The sequence below is a fragment of the Camelus bactrianus genome, chromosome 6 (genome assembly GCF_048773025.1).
Source record: "Camelus bactrianus isolate YW-2024 breed Bactrian camel chromosome 6, ASM4877302v1, whole genome shotgun sequence".
Taxonomy (NCBI): Eukaryota; Metazoa; Chordata; class Mammalia; order Artiodactyla; family Camelidae; genus Camelus; species Camelus bactrianus.
The window spans coordinates 71,718,080-71,740,870 of NC_133544.1; the positions used below are offsets into that span (position 1 = coordinate 71,718,080).

A 22,791-nucleotide genomic window follows, 5' to 3' on the forward strand; every position below is an offset into this window, starting at 1 on the left:
TAGTCCACAGACCCCCTTCAAACTTTGCTCATTGTTTTGATTATACTCTTTATAGATCCAGCATCCAGTACAGATTCTAATTTTAGACAAATGGAGATTTTTGAACATAAATTGGGTATTAAATGATGTTAAGCAATTGTTACATTTTTAAGGTGTAAGGACAGTATTATGTTTGTAAAATGTCCTTATCTGTTAGAGATATGTATTTAAGTGTTTATAGAAAAAACAGTATGTCTGAGATTTTCTTTGAGATTCACTCCTAGGGAGGTGTATTTTGGTGGGAGGTGGTGCAAAAGGGAGAAGTGAAATAAGATTGACAAGATATCTAAATGTGTTGAAGCTGAGCAATGAGTACAGGGGGGTTCATTATAATATTTCCTGTACTTTTATATATATGTTAAATTTTCCATATTTAGAGTTTTTAATGAAAAGAACCAATGGAGAAATGGGAATTTTTAAAGGATTGTAGTTATGATCATATTTTTGATTTAGGAACATTACTCTGGCTGCAATAGAAAGAATGGCTTAAAAGTGGGGAAAGAATTAAAACAGTGACTAGTTTCCGAGCTGTTGAAGTCATCCAGGGAAGAGATAATGGTGGCCTGAACTCAGTTAGTGGCACTGGGACGGAGGGTACCAAACTAGGGGGTTGGGGAGTAATGGTCACGATTTTAGCTTCTGGTCGTCTTCTGGGAAAGCTCAAGGTGAGTCAATAAGCCGCTGGAAAACCCATTAAATTCTGCCCTTAAGAGTTTCGTCTCACTACTCATGCCAGAGTTAAGGAGTTCCAGCAGTCATTTCTGTTAAAGAGATTTATTTCTTGAAAACCAGACCATTTGGCATTATTATCATTCCATTCTAATTGATTTGATCTCCCAAGCTCCTGCAGGTTCCTCTGCTCAAGTTCCCCCAGCAGGATGCCGGCCAAGCCTTCCGCCAGCCTCGCTCCTTCGCCTCCACAGTTCTCGCGCTAGCAGCGCTCCCGCCGCAGGGTCTCGCCCACGGGCCCGCCCAGGGCGCGGAGATTGGGCCGGGATCCTACCCACAGGCGCGGAGCCCCTCCCAGTCCCTGACCACCATCCCACTTCGGGCTTGGAGTTCCGGCAGCAATCCTTCCTCCAAGACTGGAGCCCCACCCACCCCTGGCCCCGCCCCCGGCGTGGAGCCCCGCCCTCGGGCCCGCCCCCGGAACGGAGCCCGCCTGGGTCCCAGTCGCCACCGCAAGGCCTCGGTGCCTTGCTGGCAGCACTACCATGGCTGGGGGCCGCGGGGCCCCCGGGCGTGGTCGAGACGAGCCGTCAGAGAGCTACCCGCAGAGACAGGACCACGAGCTGCAGGCCCTGGAGGCCATCTACGGCGCAGACTTCCAGGACCTGCGGCCGGACGCGTGCGGACGGGTAGGAACTTCGCTGGTCAGATCGGGGCTGGCGTGCTGCGGCCCAGCCTCCCTTGGCGCGGTCTACCCCGGCCAGGCCCGCGGGGCCCCGTCGGAGCCGAACCGCCGACCCTTCTTAAGATTCTGCAGTCCTTTCACCCCTCGCCATTCCTCCCACGCTCACTTTTTGTCCTTGCATCCGCAGCCGCTTGGCGCGTCTCCAACACCTACCTGGGCCTTTTCCCCAAGTCGGCTTCTCTTACCTGGCTCTGCTTCTCATTTCCACGGACATTCCATAACATCCCTGCCTTCTTACACCTTTACCTTTCTTTACCCTCTGAAAACCTTTGAGTCTGATACAACAGCGAGTTCATAGGGACCCACTGCAACTTTGTTCTGGGAATGGGTTGGGGGCCCTTGCACAGATTTTACCGATGTCGTCTTTAGAGTTCTCAAGTCTCACCCTCCCATGTGTGTTCTGTTAACCATATAATCCCACTCTACTCCTCAGCATCCTCACTGTGCTGTGCGGTATGGAGGAACTTCCCTCCGTATCTTCCTCTAAAGCACTTAGAGAGCATAGAATACATTCTTCTTAGCTGTAATGGAAAGGGAGTGTGCTGAGTACAGACCTTTTTAAATGTTATTTGGTTTAAAATATTATTTTCTTTCTTGTCTGGAAGTAAGTTGAGACATAGTAAGTTAAGCCACTAATACTGACAGTTTTCTTCCATCCTTGAAGAATTATCTACCAAACTGTTAAGCCTAGGAGTATTATTTTTAAAGTAGTACCTTCCTTCATCTACCTTTAATTCTGGCATTTTACAACATGTGCCTATTTAACCTGAAATAGTAAAAATGTAAATATTCCCCTTATACAGGCTTATAGTAAAAATAACAGCCTAACTTTCTGTTGATCTGGTAACCTCTCTGTTCTCAAACATTGAGAACCAGGAAGTAGGCTCATTAAGCCAAAATACCTGTCACAAAGTATACAATGGGAGTCAATACAGAGCCCATAAGACTTCATTCAGAACCAGTTTATTTACACGAGCTTAGTTATCTGATTCTAAGACTACAGAAAAACAGAAAAGGAAAAGGAGCTACTAGGTAGGGATAATGATAATCTCAGAATTTATAACTGGTGGCCTTTATAACAAGATAGAAGAATAAACAACACAAAACAAAAACTGTAATAGGCAGGCAGAAGAATTCAGATACTGTGGCCTGAGGTACACGGGCAGATAGCCTCAGCACTTTCATAGGCCCCACAGGCAAATATCTGATGGTCCTAAGGATGAATTAGGGTGTAGTCACTCAACAAGTACTTATTACTTGCTATTCCCCAGTCTTTAGGGAAGGGTTATGCAAGTCCACAATCCTTTATCCAAAACCTTGAAGCCTGACAGGTTTCAGAATTCACAAGTTTGTGTTCATGGTCCTGTGTGCACATTCTATACCTTACCTAATACCTCCCTCAGTGTCGGGTCAACATCCAAAATCAAACACAGTGAAACGTGAATATTTAAATATTCACACTCAGCGGGATGAATAAAGACTATTAATAGCCTCATGTCAGTTCAGACCAGATTTGCTGCCAGTAAATTCAGAGCAGAATTATTAACCTGGATAAACTTCAAGTTTTTAAAAAACTTCTGTCTTTTAAACTGCTTTTTGGAGGATGTGTTATAATATAGATTTTGGTTTAGTATCATATGTATATCATTTCTAAATAAACATTTTGGGAGTGCATGCTAAAAATTATTTTACATACTAAAAAAGTCTGGGCACTGCTAGTTTAAAATATAATTTACTCTACAGTTATAAATTTATTATTCACTTAATTATCTTGGCTAACTTTCTGTTGGCCAAAGGTCTGCTCATTTAACGTTTGAAAGCTGTTGCAAACTTCCCTCCTAAAAGCTTGCTTCTGTCTCTGGACCCACCAATAGTGTACGAGTCCTTCTTTCCTACATCTTCACCTACATTGTAGATGTCAGACTTTTTCATCCTTGCCAGTAGATAGATTTTTACTTCTTTCTTTATGAATTATGAAGGCCACCTTTGTAAGCCATGAATTTCTCTTTTTCTAATGACTGTTCAATGTTATTTAGTTTATTTTTCCACTCTGTTGTCTAATTTTCTTATTCATTTGTTGGAGCTATTTATCTGTTAAGAAAATTAGCATTTGGGGTCATATATTGCAAATTTTTTTTCCCAGTTAATCATTTGTATTTTGATATTTGGGTATTTTACACAATTTTTTAGAACTTTAATATAGTCATAGTGACTTTTTTTTTATTGTTATTGTCACATAGTCCTTGTGGTTTGTTTTTCTCCCTCCTCCAGTGTTACCAAAAAATGAATTCTTCAAGGCTCTCTTTTAATTCTTTCATGACTTTGTTTTTAAACTTCCATCAAATAAATATAGAAATAGCTTTAGCTTTTTTTTTTTTTTTTAAAGTTCTTACCTCTGTCTGAGTGTGAATCTAGACTGCCCTCTCTCACCCCCAATTAGCCAGTTAGACTAACACAGGTGATTTTTTTCAGTCTTTCCCTCTCATTTGAAATGCTACCTTTACATGATATGAGACTATGCTAGCTTCAACAGGACAGAGTCTGTGTATTTGTTCACACCTACATGCCTAGTGCCTGGTAAAAAGCTCTTCAAAAAAAATTTTTTTTAATTGAAATACCAAATATATTTGGGTCTGTTTCTTGACTCTGTTCTATCCCAGTAATCAGTTTAGGTACTGTGACCACATTGCTTTCATTGCTGTAGATTTGTAACAAGCCTCAGTGTTTAGTGTTATCATCATTTACTTTACAAAATATTCCTGACTAGTTTTACTTTGTTTTTTCTATATGAACCTTAGAATCAACTTGTATCTGATACATTCTGCATTGTGTTTTCCTCTCCTTTGGTGCTCTCAAAAACTTTTGGTTACCCCTTACTTTGTTTATTTGCATAAAAATATTCCAGGAATTCATTATTTCCTTGTGTAGGTTAAGTCAGAGATTTTATTGACACTGAATTCTAATGACCATTTATCTTCTAAAGGCATGAAGGAGGCCCGCCCCCATCCAACTCCCTAGTACATCTTGGTTGTTGAACTGTTTTTAATCAAGTCCTGTTCAGCTCCAGGAGTCCTTGAATGCCCTAATATGAACTAGTACTTGGTATCCTAAACATGTCTTGCAGAAAAGCCTCTTCCCACATTGGGGAAACTAAGCTTCTTAGTTTGCTTGAGAATATTTACTGGCAGATATTCCACTCTTACCTCTGAAAGCACTGTTCCTGGACTGTCTTGACTTGTCTTCTTTTCTTTTCTTTTCCTTTTCTTTTTCCTTTTCTCCCGTGAGCCTGTACTGGTTAGGATTAAGTTTAGCTACATATGACAGAAAACTTAAAATAACAAAATTTATTTTTTTACATGTAAAAGTCTGGAGTCTAAGGGCTTCTATGAATTGCTGTTCCATCATCCTTAATGTGTCCTTCATGGTCTAAAATGGTTGTCTGACCTCCAGCCATCACATCTGCATTCCAGCCAGCTGGAAAGAGAAAAGGATGTAGAAGTTTCACCCCTTTCTTTTAATAAGGGCCACTTCCTGGAAATTGTATATTATAGTTTTTCATCTTACAGGCCAGAAATTAATCCAGTAGCCACACTGAGCTGCAGAGGAGTCTGGGAAATGTATCCAGCTAAAAAATCAGGGATTCTGTTACAGAGAAATAAAAAGAGAATGGGTATTGGGGAACAATTAATAGTCTCTGTTGAGAAATACCCCAAAGTCTGTGCCCTATGGAGAGGAATATCACTCTGGTCCAAACAGTCAGCTAAAGATAAAGGCCTTAGAAGTAGCCAGTCACCTGGTAGCTTCAGTGCCCTGCTCTTTGGGTTGGTCTCAGTTGGTACTCAGAACCAGACAAGTTGTTAGGTTTTTGTCCAACATATGTCATTTCTCAATGGCCGTGGGTCTGTTCGTTCATCCAAACTACCATTACTGAACTCATACATTTCTTTCTTTGTTTTTTGTTTTTTTTTTTTAATGGAGCTACTGGAGTTTGAACACAGGACCTCATGCATTCTAAACATGCACTCTACCACTGAGCTACACCCACCATCCCTTGGACTCATGCATTTCTTAAAGCTGAAACCTTTATGCGTCTAGTAGTCTTCACTTTGCATTAAAGCTCTTCCCTCTTTCCTGAAAGTTTGCTTTGGCATTATCTGGACTCACCACCATTATCTCTGCTGTCCTGCTAGTGCTGCTCTGCTGTGGAATAACGAACACTAGATCTGTATGTGTTCTATGGCTGGGCCAGCACAGGAGTGTTTACAAGATCCTAACCACTTTTTTAGGCCCCATTGTTCTACATACTAATGTTCCACCTAGTAGCTGAGGGAGGCCTCCTTCCCTGAGGCTTGCCAGCAGTCTTTAACTGGATTCATTGTGCTTTAATACGCATTTCCTGTAGTAAAGAATATCTTCAAAATGTGTAGTCCCCCAGTAGGTCACTGTTTTCTGAAGCTAGCTTCCTGTGCCAGTGACTCCAGATATAAAGTGGAGACTTCCCTGTACCATTTCCTGGGGTTAGTTACATTCAGATATACTCTTTACTTCCTGCATAAAGACGAAAGGGAATGCTAAACCTGATTTGTTATTACATATGCAGAGATAACCCATTTCATGTGGCATATGTTGTCTGTATGTTGCAGGTTCATTTTTATACAGAGCCCAAGAGAGTCCTATCCCATGGTTTGCATTTGTAGCTTCTACTTATACAGCTTGCTGTTACAGTTTTATGATTCTTACTCCTTTCAATTATAGACTACTCCAATTTAGTTGCTTCAAGACAGAAAATCTGCCATTGCTCCTAGGTAGTGTGTTTGCATTTTGAAATCTTATACCCCTTTTGCGTTGGGCCTGCTGAGCATCCATATGGCATTTCCTCTTACTTTCTTACCTTCCTATTTACTTTAAGCTATGTTGGTCCATATAGATTTAGAGCAATATTCCCATTTGCATTCTGAAATCAAGTTTTCATTGGTCAGCAGCCAAATGAGAAAATGAAGGTCAGAATAATGTATATGTGAAGATATATTAACATAAGATAAATTGATCCCAGTGGTTATGAAATCTGACTTTGGGAGGTAAGAGTGTTCAGCTCTGAGTTTTATCATGTGTGTCCGTTGAACTTGCTTCATGAACAAAGCTTTGTTCTGCTCTCTGGCCCACAGACTCGTTTCCATTTGTGGGGCTCCCTTAGTGAACTCTTTTTTCCTGTTTGGAAGGTCCCCCATCTGAACTTGGAGCCTAAATACATTTTCAGAGCCAAATTTGCAAGAGGGTGAAGAGATGCTGCAGCTACTATTTTTAGCAATGTTTCTAAAAGTGTGCGTTGGGAGGTGAGGGCCCAAAGATGGAAATTCATTGATCATTGAAATAAACACAAACCCTGAAGTCCTGGCCCCGTTTTCTCGACTATGTTGCAAGTGATTGAAGCCTGCTGAATTATTAGGTTAGATTTAGTTCTGTAATATGATAGGATTTTCTTACTAGGTTGATTATTGTACATTAATTTGATTATTAGCTATGATCGGTAGTGTTTGTAACAATCACTGTCTGTAGGCTTATGATCTGGACAAAACAGGAACTTCAGTATGTTTACTATTGCTCTCACTTGGAAAAAAAAACTTTAAAAAAAGCACAAAGTAAAGTAGTAGGTCCATTTCTATAGACAGTTCATTCTTTCAACAAATATTTATTGAATTCCTAATAGGTGAAGAACCACTTCTCAGATAACTAAGTAATTTGTATGAGTATATATTCACTGAAGAGAACAGGAATAAGTCCTTCAGAAAGTACTTGAGTATCTGTTTGTTTTTAATACTCTTATTTTTCTACTTGGTTTTGTTGTTACTCATAGCAGGATGGAAACTATTCTTCGAATTGCTTTTTTCATCTGATGTAATAATGAAAGCCAAAGTATTCATATATCTTAAAATAGCCCTAAAAGGTACTCCTGAACTTCTTACTGGAATAATGTTTGATACTCTAATTATATAGGCTGTATTTATGTAATGTGTAGAATGACATATTAATAAATAAAGCAATCTGTTACAAAAAAAAAAAAAGATAAATTGACCCCAGGAACACAGTCACAGAATTGTGCTTTGTGGAGCCTTACCACAGGTTTTATCAAGGATTGTTATAAAGCCATAGAAAAACTGAGCTTACATATTTTATGTACATAGTTGATTATATAATTCAGGGTGCCATGTGTCAGGTTCATGTTATGAGTTTCTGTTAGAATTTAGTGTTGCTCAGTACTTTGTTGTGCCCTCTCTCTTTTCTGATAATGCTGCATTTCTCTTTTTGCCCTGGCTGCCTGGACATTCCAAGGCAAAGTCAAGGCTCAGTCACAGCAACTCAGGGTTGACATTAACAAGGAGGGCTGATGGAAAAGATGCAGATTTGGGAATCAGAGCTGGATTTGAAGTCCAGCCTTGTTAGTCAGGTGCCCAGGCCATATGCACAGGTGGTGCCTTGGCCTCCCCTTTCTCATGGTGTATATATCTCAAATCCCTTTTTTGGAAAAAGCATATATAATTAAATCAGAGAAGAGTAGAGTAGTTAGGTGTTTGGTGAAAAGCAGTTGGTTGCAAGCATACACAATTTTGGAATTGCTCCCAGACTTCTCCACATCTAGGTTTTCACTTATTATCTCAACGTTCTAATCTCAGTTGAAGTATCCCCTGCTCAGGAGGCCTTCCCTGACCTTCTCCTTCACCACCACTATGTTCCATGACTCTGCTTTGCTTTCTTTACAGCACTCATCACTGTTTTGAACTCTTGTCTTCTAGTTTGTGTCAGCTAGTTGAGTCATGTCTGCCTAGATCTGCCTCTGAAGTCCCAGGGCAGCACCCAGAACGTCATGAGCACTCAGTGACATTTGAACGAATGGAGGCTATGTGGAACATTTCAGGTCACTCCTTAGATAACTTTGAAAAGGAAAATGCATTCTCTCTGGCACCAGTTTTGTTTTTAAACCGTGCTTTAGGAAAATGTGACCGAACACCTATATTACATAAAATTATATGTAATATTTTGAAAGCAGAACTTTAGAGCTAAAATAATTATTGTCTTAATTGTTAATGATTGGCTTTCTAGAAAAAAAAGAACATTTTCTTTTTCTCTTTTAGGTCAAAGAGCCTCCTGAAATCAATTTAGTTCTGTACCCTCAGGGCCTGACTGGTGAAGAAGTATACGTGAAAGTGGATTTGAGGGTTAAATGCCCACCCACTTATCCAGATGTGTGAGTACGTTTATAAATAGCTTTGATTAAGATTTCAGTTCTGTTTTGACAACGTAGAAACTGGTTGAAGTTAATGACATTTTCTCCTTCCAGCCTTCATTCCATTTAAAATTTCATTTCCTACCACCTGTATTTCATCAAAACTACATCAGCAATAGACATTTTCCTGAAACCTATCTCCTGTTAAGTCAGCTTACAGTTAGTGTTCTCTGCAGATACTGATATTTGTTCTGTGACTGTTTGCTTCCTCTGATGTGTTAACTAACTTTTGTTTGTTTAGTTCTTCATAAACTGGGAAGAGGAACAATCTAGAAGAAAAGGATAAAGGTGTGGTGACTATTCAAGCCTTGTGTACTTAGTTATAAAGTATGATTGGTGTTAGGACTTAGAGAAGCCTTCTGGGCCTAATGGGACCTTTACTTCCTAGAATAAAGGAGGATTTAGTCACCCTGTTTCTGGGGACACTGCTAAGGGGTCCTCACTGAGCAGTCCCACGCCTGCAGGGCATGCAGCATTGCTGGCCTCCACCCACTAATGCCAAGAGAGGTCCCCGGTCAATGAGACAGCCAAAGAAACCCCCACTGAATAGGATACCACCTCTGGTTGGAAACCATTGGTAGCATTAGCAATCAGGACTCTTTTTTTTTTTTTTTTTGATTTACCATGTATATTCCATGTAATCTCCCCCTAGACTTTCTATGTGGAAAAGTAGATTGGCCTGGATGACGTTTTATGGTTTAAGCTTGTTGTACAGTGAACCAGTGAAGGAAAGTGACAAATAAAAGGAAGCACTGCCTCACACATGGTGCTTAATGTACACCTGGTGGTAAATTTATGAAATTTGTTGACCAAGAGGTAATGGAGGATATGAAAATACAGATAGGTCAAGATGAGCTTCTCAAAGTTAGTAACCCACTTTTACCCCAACCTCTAGTTCTAGAGTAGATATAGTAGGTATGCAGAATGTTAATTAGTGAATTAATTAAAGTGTTATTAATTTTATGAAAGAAAAATAAGACAGTGCCTCTCTAGGTTTTTTTTTCCTGACACCAAATAGGTGGTGTCTTTTCTGACATCAACTGGGTGTCCAAACAATTCAACTCATTTCTGACAGATGTCCATGGTTATTGGTACCTGGGTTAAGGGCTCATTCCCACAAGACTTCAGACGCCAGTTGCGGTCCTAGTACTTCTGATCAACTGGCTATAAATTTGCAGGTTCCCATGACCCGCTATGAGGTTTGATAATTTGCTAGAACAGCGCACAGAACTCAAGAAGGCACTTCACTTACTATTACCAGTTTATCAGAAAGAATACAACTCAAGATGAGTCAAATGGAAGAGATGCATAGACAAGGAATGTGGGAAGGGGCGTAGAGCTTCTTTGCCATCTTGACATTGACAGATATCCCCTGGGTGGGGGGGCGGAGGGAGGGCTCGATCACCCCTGGTTGAGAGCCTCAGCATTAGAGAACTATTCAGGTACATCTTGATGTGTCCACTTGGTAAAAATACTATGGGATGATTATTTAAGAAACTATATGCAAATGCTTATAAAAAGTTTAAAAGTGAACATTATAATACCAGGCACATAAAAGTATGAATTATGCGGCAAGGGCATAAAGACAACATTGAAAAATGTAAAGCAAGTTTAATTAGTGTTGTAGATGAATTTTTCACCATCTGTTAATACTGTATAACAATTGCTTGATTTTTTAAAAAATAATTATGTAAGTCTTAAACTTGAGGGGACATTTCTGTCTTTTGAGATGATATGGTACAGGAAAACTTTCCTTTTCTGCAAATTAGTCCTTGATAACACAGTGAGAGAGAGACTCCTGGCTTAGATCATCTATACGTGGACTCAGAACTTTCTCTCAGATTTCCATCCGTCCAAGTAGATGATGGAAGCAGTCTGTCATACTGAAGCATTGAGAGAATGCAGGGGTGAGTAGTAAAGGCCTTGCCAAGGTGAAATGCCATGAATCACTCAGAAATGCTTAGTGGGAAGTCATGAATCATCTTCTCTTCTGTAAAATTAAATGAAGCCTACTTAATCTCAGTGAGTTGTTATTGGATGTTTATTGGTTGGAAGTAAGAGGAACCCCAAGGGCAGGTTGTACCTTCCTTGGGTAGAAGGTGTTGTCTCTTAGTTGTGCTCTGTAGGGATCAAGAGGAGTGTTAGGCATCCTTGGAATGGCAAAGTTTGCAGAGTGTGCATGACTAGATTTATACATGAGTGAGTGAGCTCATTTACAATCCGAATGGGTGGCTGGGACACAGCATGTGTGGGAATACTGGATGGATCACTGTGGCTCCATCTTGCCTAGTTATTCTTGTCCAGCTTTATGCCGGAGCACGCCTATGAGCACAAAGGGCTTGGACTCTTGTGGGTAAGCTGTTAGAGTTACCTGATGTGGAGGGGTCGAGCATTACCATACAAGGGAGTACATGGTTAAGTTACTAGGCTAGAGTCACACACTGAGCTGGAGTGATTTTTTTAAAAGGCAGTAAACAGTAGATGTTGGAAATTTGAATCAGATTATAAAGTTGAAATCAGAGGAGCTGAGGAGACACCCAATTGAGCCCCAATAAGTCTGGTCATCTTGGGGAGCAGGGCACCTGACAGCCCACTCTGACCACTGGCCAGCGCAATTCTGTCCCACAGGCGACAGGCGAGTCCATGTTGAGCACTGTGTCAACAGAGTTGCAGAGGTAGAGTTGAAATCCTTTTGAGATGAAGGGAAGTGAAGTGTTGGTGGGGGATGAACAGTAAGGCTCACAAATGAGGTCCCATTGAAATCTCCAGGCCCTGAGCTTGGAACTTAGCAAATGTTAATGCAAATAATCTATACTTTCTAGAGTAACTCCGTTTTGTTTTTTTCTTTTTTCCAGAGTCCCTGAAATAGAATTAAAGAATGCCAAAGGTCTATCAAATGAAAGTGTTAATTTGTTAAAGTCTCACCTAGAAGACGTGGCCAAAAAACATTGTGGCGAGGTATGATTTGTTAAACTGGAATTATAAGAGGACAGTAAAAAATCTCATGTTCACCAGTGTTTGCTTTCCTGCATTTTCTTTGGGTTAAAGGCCTTCCCACTGCACCTTAAATCTAAATTTCACTGGGATGTTTTAGTTTTTATTGGTACCTACAAAGGGGAACATTGGCATTTGTATTTCTTTAGCGTATGGTATCTATGAATTACAAATTGTAGAATGTGTATAGACAGTAATATTGATGCGTAAGAATTCTTCTGAGAACAGTCCATATGAACCAAGCCATACTTTTTGCACACTTTGGACCTGACGTTGTCTGATCTTGTCTTGAATCTTTATGTTGGAAAATGTTTGCAGACAAGTGATTTCTGATCAAACTTTGATACGTCTCCCCTTTTTGTACTAATTGTTTTCCTTCTCAGTAATGAGCAACCTACTCTCCTCAGTCCATGTCCCTCCTCTCCCTGAGCATTCATACCTTGTTCGGTACTGATTCTTGTTGAATCCTCTGCGCAGCAGAGTCTACACGAGCTCCCCCTTGGGTGGCAGAACTCTCTCTGGAGGGCTAGACTAGGTGACTTCTCAGTGCAGAGTGTTACTGTGTGTTCCTTAAGCCCCACGGATCCCCTTAAGTATAATCCGTCTTTTCCTCACTTTTGTGTAAAATCACTCAGTGTGTTTGCCTGGACAGCTTATGCTTTACTATTCCATCCTGTAAAAACTGACAGAGTTAAGAAAGGATTCCGTGTCTATTTTGGAGCTCTAGAAAAGTGGCCGGGCAGTTTTTACTTGCACTCTGTAACACAGTGAGTCACAACATGCCCCGTGAGGTGCTTTTTGGCCGTGAAAACTTTGCCTATCTAAGTTGTGTTTCCAAGAATGTCAGTCATTGTTGAGGTACAGAAAGTGACTGTAGAACAGCCTGAACAAAAAACTAGGCCTTGGGAATTCTTCCAGAGTTCTCTCTAGTTTATTTCTTTTTTTTTCCGCCTAGTTCTTTCTAGTGTAGTCTAATGTCTAACTGAAAAATAATTTGCAGTTATATTGAAAATTCAGCTACAGAATCCTCTGGTTTCTTGGATTTATGATTTCCTTTTTGAAAAATTTTTTGCTATTTCTTTTTACAGTACAGTATTATTAACTATAATCACTATGCTGTACATTAAATCTCCAGAACTTAACTTATCTTTTAACTAGAAGTTTGTACTCTTTGACCAACATATATTCCCTTTTCTCCCACCCGCACCCCAGTCCCTGGTAACCACCATTCTAGTCTGTTTCTATGAGTTCAGCCTTTTTAGATTCCACATGTAAGTGATATCATGCAGTATTTTTCTTTGTCTGACTTAATTTAACTTAATATATTGCCTCAAGGTACATCTTCATTGTTACAAACAGGAGGATGTTGTTTTTCGTCACTGAATAATATTCCATTGTATCATACATGTCATACATTATATGTATCCTATCTTCTTTGTTCATTCATCTGTTGATACTTGGGTTGTTTCCCTAGCTTGGCTATGGTAAATAGTGCTGTAATAACATGAAGGTACAGATATCTCTTCAAGATCCTTTGTTTTCATTCCCTTTGAATATATACTCAAAAGTGGGATTGCTGGATCATATAGTAGTTCTGTTTTTAATTTTTTGAGGAACTTCTATACTCTTTTCCATAGTGGCTGCACCAGTTTACATTCTCACCAGCAGTGTACCAGGGCTCTCTTTTCTCCACATCCTCAACACTTGTTACTTGTTGTCTTTTTTGATGATAGCCATTCTAACAGGTCTGAGATGATATCTCATTGTGTTGTTGATTTGCATTTCTGGATGATTAGTGACATTGAGCATCTTTTCATGTACCTTTGGCCCTTTGTCTGCATTGGAAAAATGTCTATTGCATTCTTCTACTCATTTTTAAATTGGATTGTTTGTTCTTTACTATTCAGTTTTTATGAGTTCTTTATATATTTAAATATTAACCCCTTATCAGATAAATGATTTGCAAATATCTTCTCTCCTTCCATAGGTTGCCTTTATATTTTGTGCAAAAACTTTGTAATTTGATGTAGTCTCACTTGTTTATTTCTGCTTTTGTCCCCCCTGCCATTTTTTGGCTTTATTTTAAACTACACTTTTTATTATGAGATAATTATAGATTCTTATGAAGTTGTAAGAAACAATGCCAAGAGAGCCCATGTACCCTTTACTCAGTTTGCCCTAATGGTAACGTTTTGCAAAACTGTAGTGTAGTATCATAACCAGGATATTGACATTGATATAGTCAAGATACAGAATAATTCCATCACCACAAGATCCCTTGTGTTGCATATTTATAGCCAACTCCTTAAACCCCTCCAACCCCCCCATGCCCTCCTTAATTAACCTGGCAACCACTAATCTGTTCTCTATTCCTATACTTTTCTTATTTCAAGGATGTTATATAAGTAGAGTCATAGTATTGGCTTTTTTTCCACTTCAGCATTACTCTCTGAAGACTCATCCAGGTTGTTACATGTATCAGTAGTTGTTACTTTTTCTTGCTAAGTAATATTCCATGGAATAGATGTACTACTGTTTGTTTAACCGTCCACCAGGTGAAAGACATCTGGATTATTTCCAGCTTTGGACTTTTGAAAATAAAGTTGCTATAAACATTTATGTACAGGTTTTTGTGTGTACATAAGTTTTCATTTCTCTGGAATAAAAACCCAGGAGTGCAATTGTGAGTGTATGGTAGTTGCATGTTCAGTTTTTTAAGAAACTGCCAAACTTTTCCAGATTGTCTGTACCACTTTACCTTCCCATCAGCAATAGGTGAGTGATCCCAGTTTTTCCACATCCTTGTCAGCATTTGGTGTTGTCACTTTTTTATTTTAGCTGTTCTAATAGATGTTGTGATGGTTAATTTTATGTGTCAATTGGCTAGGCCATAGTACCCAGATATTGGGCCAAACATTATTCTAGATGTTTTTGTGAAGGTATTTTTTAATATGAAATTAACATTTAAATCAGTAGACTGTGAGTTTAGCAGGTTACTTTCCATAATGTTCGTGGGCCTCACCCAGTCAGCTGAGGGCTTTAATAGAAAAAGACTGGCCACCTGGGAAGAAGAGGAAATTGCCAGGAGATGGCCTTCAGACTTGAACTGCAGTATCAGTTTTGCCCTGGGTCACTAGCCTGCTGGACTACCCTGCAGATTTTAGACTTACCAGACTCTATAATCACATGAGCCAATTCCTTAAAAATCAGTCTCAATCACCACCCCTCACCCTCTTTACACACACACATTCAGTGGGCCCACCGTATCCATGGGTGCTGCATCTGTGGATTCAGGCAAGCACAGATCAAAAATATTCAGAAAAAAAAAATCCAGATAGTTCCAAAAACCTAAACTTGAATTTGCCTCATGTCAGTAACTATTTACATAGCATTTGCATGATGTTTACATAGTATTTTCATTCTATTAGGTATTATAAGTAATCTAGAGATGATTTAAAGTATACAGGAGGATGTACGTAGGTTGTATGCAAATACTACATCATTTTATATAAGAGACTTGAGCATCCGTGGATACTGAGGGATGACTCTGTGTGTGTGTGTGTGTGTGTGTGTTTTGGTTTCTATTTGGTTCTGTTTCTCTGGAGAATCCTGACTAGTACAGATGTGTATTGCGAGGTGAGGTGGAGCGGCCATTGTACATAAGGAGGTCAGGAGAGACCCCTGATAAGGTGACATTTGAGCAGAGGCCTTGAGAGAAGCAAGACAGTGAACTGTGTAGATTAAGAGGCAAGGTGGACAAGAGCCAGTTTGGAGAGCAGCTCTTATTTACATCTACTCATATATTTTGTCAGATTTGTATAGAAAATTCTATAGATAGATTAGCAAAAGAAAATCCCTCCACTCCTTGGCTCCTGGCTCCTTTCTGGTGTAGAAATGGTTTCTCTTTAACTTAATGGAAACTGCCTTCACTGGCCAGCTTTCCTTAAAAGAGCTTTTCATACAGTAGTTTGCCTCTTAGACTCTAGACTGGTGTTTCTCAACTGTAAATAGAAGTGTATTCAGAGAAAACCACAGCTTCTGGTATAGTAAAAAATACATGATCTCCCCACAACAATAGCTGTGCTTTCTCTCCAAGAGAAAGGTGAACACCAAGCAAACTAACGTTATATTCTTGTGTACAGTAACTTATATTACTTTTTACCAGCCCGTTAGAAACAGGAATTTTTAATCTTGATTCATTGTAATTGAGGAAAAAAATTTCAGAGTGGTGGTCCTCACCTGCAGAAGGACCTTGGCACTCTTGACCTCTTTGGGACTGGGGTAGTGGTCAGTGTGGGGTCCTGGAAAGCCTGTTCTGTTGATTTACCAACCCTGTTATGATTTATGACTCCTAGGAATAGGGGAAAGTAGCTTCCTTTGTTCACGTAGGATGTCTGAGAGAGGGGCCTTTTTCCTTCTGATACTGTGAATGCTTCCCTAAGTGGAAATGAAGTGCTTTCCGAGCATTGATTAGTCTGCTCCTGGTCTGCTCCCCTAGCAGGGAGATAGTGAGACCTTTAAATATTTGCCTCTGTACCCAAGTCGGATGTTTTCAGTATGCTGTATGGATAGATGAATGCTCTCACATTAGCAATGATTGTTCTCTGTTCAGCTGTCATTGTGTAGGCAGGTTTTCTAGCTGGGAAGGTAGTTTTTACTTTTATGCAGTCTTAAATATTTTACCAGATTTATTTATGTAGAAAAATGTTTCACCGAATTTATTATATTGAAAAAATGCCAATAAATTGAATGGGACTGCCAAAGGAAAATGAAGTTTTTTATTTATCTGGATAGTGATTTGTCTTGATAGTCACACAATGAGATGAGCCCTATAAAAGCTTTTTCCTGCTGTGGTTACATCCTATACCTAATTCAGAACATGTCCCATCAAAATGATTATCACCATTATGAGTGTCTCTGACGGCCTGCATGTCTTTCTATAGTCTCTGCTTTGGGCCCTGTCTTCCCATCACTTGACCATTTGTGGTTGATTTCCATCCACATGTTTAGGTGATGATATTTGAACTGGCTTACTACGTGCAGTCATTTCTCAGCGAGCACAACAAGCCCCCTCCCAAGTCGTTTCATGAAGAAATGCTGGCAAGGCAGGCTCAGGAGGAGCAGCGGAGGCAGCTTGAGGCCAAGCGGAGAGAGGAACAGGAGGTGAGACCCGGATCACCACGGCAACCAGCCCCGAGTACTGCAAGCTCCTATAGGTGTTTACTCTGTCTCTGCCTACACACTTATCAGTATTTATTTAAGTTTTGCTCAACAATTGATCCAAGAACCATGGATTCACTTGAGAGGAGGCCATCAGAGTAACTGAGAAATAAATATTCCCTACCAACAAATATCAGTGCTGGCCCTAGAACCCTTAGTCCAGGTCTTTAAAGAAAAGACAAAAGAAGTCATTTAACCAAGCTTCTTGTGCTCCTTCTGCACTTGTAAAGCTGTGCAGGATGCACAGAGTTTTAGAGGCTATTACTATCTTCCCACTGTGGCACAAGTATCTTGTGCCCAAATGAGTAGCCAAAACCAGAGATGGAAATTTTTTGTGTTCACTAACCATTTGTATTTTTTCTTTAATCTATTTGCATAAGGGTTACACTCCTGTGTTATTTTTCACATCTTTTAATCAAAGATAATATATGTATCTAAATTTCCTTCGTGATTTTTAACTTAGTTTTCTTTTCCTACTTAGTCTTTTAATAAACTTATCTAGAACTTATTTTGGGGTGGGTTGTGAAAATGAGGTTCAGTTTTTCTTTTTTTTATCAGACATTTTTCTAACACATTTATTAAATAATCATTCTTCAAGTGATTTGTAATACTTCCTTTAAAGTATATTTTACCTAATTATATATACTAAGTTCTATTTGCATATTATCTATTTTGTTCAATTCATCTGTTTTTTTCTTGAGTCTCTGCCAGTCTCTTTAGTTTATTGTATCTTTATAAGAGAAGTCAGGGCCCCTGTCCCTTCATCTTCCATTATTCTTTTTTTTTTCCTCAACTATTCTCACACATTTATTCTTATAGATGCATTATAGGATTGCTTTCTCAAAATCAGAACAAAACAAAGCCTCCAGGATTTTGAGTAAAATTGCACTGAACCTATGGATTCATTTAGGAAGAATTAATATGACAATATTCAAACTTCCTATCCAGGAATGTTTTTCCGTTTATTTTTATCTCTCAGTGAGGCTTTTTGGTTTTCTTTAGATGTTACTGTTTCTTACAGTTACTTCCATGGTTTTGTTTTTTCTGCTTTTCTTCGTTTCTTATTCCTGATTCTTTTTTTTCCCCCCTGCTTCATTTTGTTCAGCCTTTGCTTATGTTAACAATGTCTTTGTAAGTCCCATTCTTTTTGTTACTGCTTATCTCCTATTTAATTGTGTAGCCTAGTTATCACTTAGGGTTTACAGTTCCTTCTTGTTGTCATTGTTCTTAGGCAGACACGTTTTTATTAGAAGATAAAGATATTTAGCTAATGATCTTGGTTTGGTGTACTGCTGTAACTACCTGTAAGTTTGGGGTATGTTTTTTCATTTTATGTTATTGCTGTAATAGTTTTTGGTAAGTCTCTCAATGGTTTTGATATTTTCAACCCTGAATTTTAACAGACGCATAAAAAATACTATTTTTCTCTACCTAAATTCAGAACCATTTGAGCAATAGATACATGAGTCAGATGGATAGAAAGCAAAATGCCACTTTTAATACTGAGAAAGCTGATTGGGGAGTGCAGCTGAAGTCTATGGCTTGTGGGTGTGGTGCCAGCTCAACCCACCTCCACCAGGTCAGCCCCCGCACCTGGTGGTGCAGAGCAGGCACGAGTGCTTGTCCTCTGCAGACAGGCAGGTATCGAAGAGAAGGGGCTCAGTCAAGTGTGGGGAGAAGGGAGAGGCCAGTGGTGTTGCTGCAGTGAAAGTCCCTCCGCGTGGAAACTTGAGGAGTGGAGAGTAAATGCCCTCCCTACACAGTCTTGACACCTGGTTAAGTGAGAAGCCTATTGCATTAGAACTCTGATAAACTGATATAACCACAGTTTGTACTAAGGTCTGTATATTCAGGTCTCTTAGAGGAGGACTTGAATTATTGAAATTGTAAAGATTTTTTGTGATTCCAGAATTTATATGTTGTATGGGTTTCAGAGAACAGCATTTGATGGCAGTATGATTTATTTCAGCAACGTGAAATCCTTCATGAGATTCAGAGAAGGAAAGAAGAGATAAAAGAAGAGAAAAAAAGGAAAGAAATGGCTAAGCAGGTAGTCTATCAATTCTGCCATACTTCAAATAATTTACATTTTGCCAAAAATAAAATCTTTTTCTTTCCATTGATATTTGGATTATTGTATCTTTATAATGTTTGAATATCTGAGAAGTCAGGACCCTGTCCTTCATCCTTCAGTATTCTTTTTCCTTCATTATTCTTTTCCCCCTCATCTGTTACTATCAGTAGTAAATCTTAAAATGAAGCACTAAAAAAAAAAAAAATCCCTCAAATATCATTCATTTTGTATTTTGGATTCTCCAAATAGGCAGCAAAATTTAGAGTTCTGTGTCATCTGTAGATGACTTAGGCTTATGTGACTACAGCAGTTTAAAGAGTCAAAAGAGAGAGGAGATTGAAGCTTTAATAACCAACCTGGACTGAAATTCTTCGTACTTGGAAAACAAGACTGTTTGTTCATACTGAAGAGTGAATGAATAGACCACATGGATCTGTCTGAGTTTTCATTCAGTGATGGAAAAGAAGGATTCAACAGAACAGGTTTAACAGGCAGTGGTGGAAAATGATAAAGTCCTTTTTCTTACATTTTCCCTGAGTCCAGCTCAATCAAAAAACCAGTTACACATGTTTGGGGAAATCAGAGACAATTTTGCTCTTTCTTTTTTATAGAATTATGGCATTTAACTTAAGGGAAACGATGAGGTGCAGTGGGGGGAGGCAGTGATGTTTGAGTAAGCAGCACCTGGCTGAAAACTTTGGCTTTTTCACTGCCTGGCTCTGTGACCTTGACAGCTGACATTCTCCGTCCTTTTCTTCATCCCTCAAAATGGCACAGTTAATGCCTTCCTTTTTGTCTTATGTAATTATTCCCACAGATAGATGTACTGCTCTTTGTGGATGTGCAAAGCCATATACAAATGTAAGGTGATATTGTTTTTCCCACCAGCTGCCCTGTCTTACGTCTGATATCTCTTTGAATGCCTCCTTCTGCTCATCTCTTGCTCTTCTCCCTAACTTTTCATGTATATTCCAAGATTTTAAGCATTTTGATGGATAAAATTCACATTCTCTTGAAACTGTAACCTGGCCTTCAGTTCCTGAACCAGTACAAATTTGGGCATTATATTTTTAAAAGTTGAGTTCAACTTTATTACACTTGAAAGCATTCAGCTTAAACAAAATTTGCACTCTCTTCATATTTATAACTATGTACCATGATTGTCTTCCATGTATGACTTATGTCTAAAGTAGGTTTTTACTTTTTTTAGGGACGTTTAGAAATCGCTAGTTTGTCAAGCCAAGATCATACCTCGAGGAGAGACCCCGGAGGACATAGAGCAGCTGCCATTCTACACGGAGGCTCTCCTGACTTTGTCGGAAACGGTAAACATCGGACCAGCTCCTCTGGGAGGTCTCGGTAAGTCCCTGAGATTTCCCATCTGGAAAGGTGAAAGACATAGGAGGAGTCAAACAACTTGTAGTGAAATCTGATGAAATTGTCAGATCATAGTTTTAATAACTTTTCCAAAGCCTGTGTATCTTAATATATTAGTTAGCAATATAAAGTAAAACTTTCATTTGTTTTAACACTTTCCAAGTATCTTTCATGAAACCAGTTTTGTGATTCATTCCCCTTCATAACAGTTATAACACTGAAGTATAAAAGGATGTGGGTCAGAGAAGAGGAGATCTTTCATACATCTCCACACCTGTGATCCTCCATTGTTCATGGTCTCTCCATTGGTTCCATGGAGGCATGGACTGGTTCACTTCAAATTAAACAGTATCAGGCGTTCTTATTAACTTTATGTTCACAAAATTGCCCCGAGTTTCAAGTTGGGGGACCAAGAACTAGAGTTTCTGTGGCATCCGAGTGAGTTAGGCAGGAAGGTGAGACTGTCCTAGCCCCCTGTGCCTCAGGTGAGAGTCCCCTTTCTCTGTCCCATCCCAACCATCTATACCATTGGCCATATTGGTAGGGCAGTCTCTGGATGGGAGCCTGATTCTCAAGTCTCCGTTTGACAATTTGCAACCTCACTTCTTGCCCCTTGGCTTTTTTTTAATCATCTTTTCTTCTTTTTTGAGGTATCAAGGTCCTAGATGCCTAATTTAGTCTTCTAAAATTCAATTGTGTCTAATTCTCTGTCCTTTATAAGACCTAGTTAATGTTATTTGGCAATTTTGTTTAAACACTCTTTATCCTTGTGTACTGCCACAGCTACTTGGAAAAACTGATAACATGGGTGGTATTTCTAATTATATTTGCAAACCCCCATGAACATTCCATAATCTAAAATAAATCATTGACAATAACACCAGTGTTTTTGCTTCTAAGTACCATTTGCTTACATTTGAGATGGCTATTTCTGCTGAATTTAGAAGCTATTTTACTTATGAGTGGATTAGGTTCCAGAAGGTTGTTCCAAACCCAATTCTGATGAGTCCAAGGTAGACAATATTAGCCTCCAATATATACACGTTTTGGGGTGAAAACAGGAAACACTGATGACTTTGGATTTTGCTTCTTTATAACTTCTCTCCAACCTCTGTGTGGTCTACTTTTTATCCTTCAGAATTGTTCCTGCTGTCAGTCTATCCTGTGTCATGACTGTTAAATACAAACACAGTGAGATTCTTAAGAGTTCTAGTAAGAAAAGATACATCATTAAAATTGAAATACAAAGACATAATTTTAGTGAAAGTGTCAAGAAAAGGACAAATATGGTATATGACATTTATGTTAATAAGTCTAGCACATCATTTTAAACCATCAGTCTTACCCTTTTCTCCATAAATTTCACTGTGCCCCAGTGGTTGCACAAGTAACTTAAGAAGTAGAAATTTAAACAGAGCTACAATGTATTCGTCATTCCCTGATGTTTAGAGTATGTGGACACTTGTGATATGAGAGACTCAAATCATAATAGGTCTTATCAGCAGTATGGGAGGACTGTTAGGGGTTGAGGGGGTAGATGTGTAAGACTGAATATGGCAAGACCAGTTAATAATAGGGTGTTTTGTGTGTCTGGGAGAAATTTGATGATGACTTGAACAGGGCAGGGACTTGTACAGGAGAGGGTGGTACTTGAGGATCAATTAGATGCAGGAGATCTAGGAGCTCAGGGAGACTTGCACATTTTTAACTAGTGAGATAGAATAGATGACTGTGCCACCAACCAAAACAAAAGACCCAAGAGGAGAAATCAGATTGATAGTAGGTAGGAGGGAGGTGGTTTTATTGACGTTGCAATGGCATTAGGAGTAGATAGAAGGTGCAGACATGGAGACAGCGAGTATTGAAGTTTGAAGGTGAAGAACAAGATGGGGATTGTGGGAGAGGAGTATGGTGTGGGAGAGATTTGTAGGCTGAGGGGAAGGAGCCAATATAGAGGGACAGATTGAGCATATGGGAGAGAGGGACTAACCCATGGACTAGGATCCCAGGGAAGACGGTAGGGGATGGAACTGAGGACAGGGCAGCTGCCCTTCCTCAGTCTGGGAAAAAGATAGAATCATGCAGATGCCAAGTAGGTTTCTAGGTGGACCCACTGAAGGTGTGGGCTTCACTGCTCACTGTTTCATGTTCTCAGTGAACATGGAAGTCAGGATCATGTTAGAGTGAGAAGGCTGCTTCCTAGAGACCTGTTCATGTGCCCGATCAAAGCATTTCTTACAAGCATCCAATCCTGACCATTAAGAGCTCTCTCTCCCTTTCCTTGTTCCTGCAATCTTCTTCCTGATTTATTCATTATTTTTTACATTATAATCTAACTTCCCAGCTATTACTTCCTACCCAGGGGGAAAAAAGTAGAAAAAAGGGAAGAGA

General features: G+C 39.4%; 1 protein-coding gene across 8 annotated transcripts in view; it reads left to right on the plus strand.

Moving 5' to 3' along the window:
• Window positions 1–1,173: 1,173 nt before the first annotated feature.
• Window positions 1,174–22,791, plus strand: part of EIF2AK4 (eukaryotic translation initiation factor 2 alpha kinase 4) — a 79,932-nt gene continuing 58,314 nt past the window's right edge. For 6 of the 8 annotated variants that reach the window (XR_012507622.1, XR_012507623.1, XM_074365893.1 and 3 more), the window contains exons 1-6: window positions 1,174–1,397; window positions 8,584–8,696; window positions 11,591–11,693; window positions 16,740–16,892; window positions 18,919–18,999; window positions 20,234–20,382. Coding sequence is in view for 6 of the 8 variants with exons in the window: in XM_074365893.1 (XP_074221994.1) it covers window positions 1,254–1,397; window positions 8,584–8,696; window positions 11,591–11,693; window positions 16,740–16,892; window positions 18,919–18,999; window positions 20,234–20,382 (743 nt within the window). In the remaining 2 variants the exon portion in view is untranslated. Of the gene's footprint in view, window positions 1,398–8,583; window positions 8,701–10,504; window positions 10,643–11,590; window positions 11,694–16,739; window positions 16,893–18,918; window positions 19,000–20,233; window positions 20,383–22,791 lie in introns of those variants that run through there. The other 2 variants (XM_045524322.2, XM_074365896.1) reach the window with 2 other exon arrangements.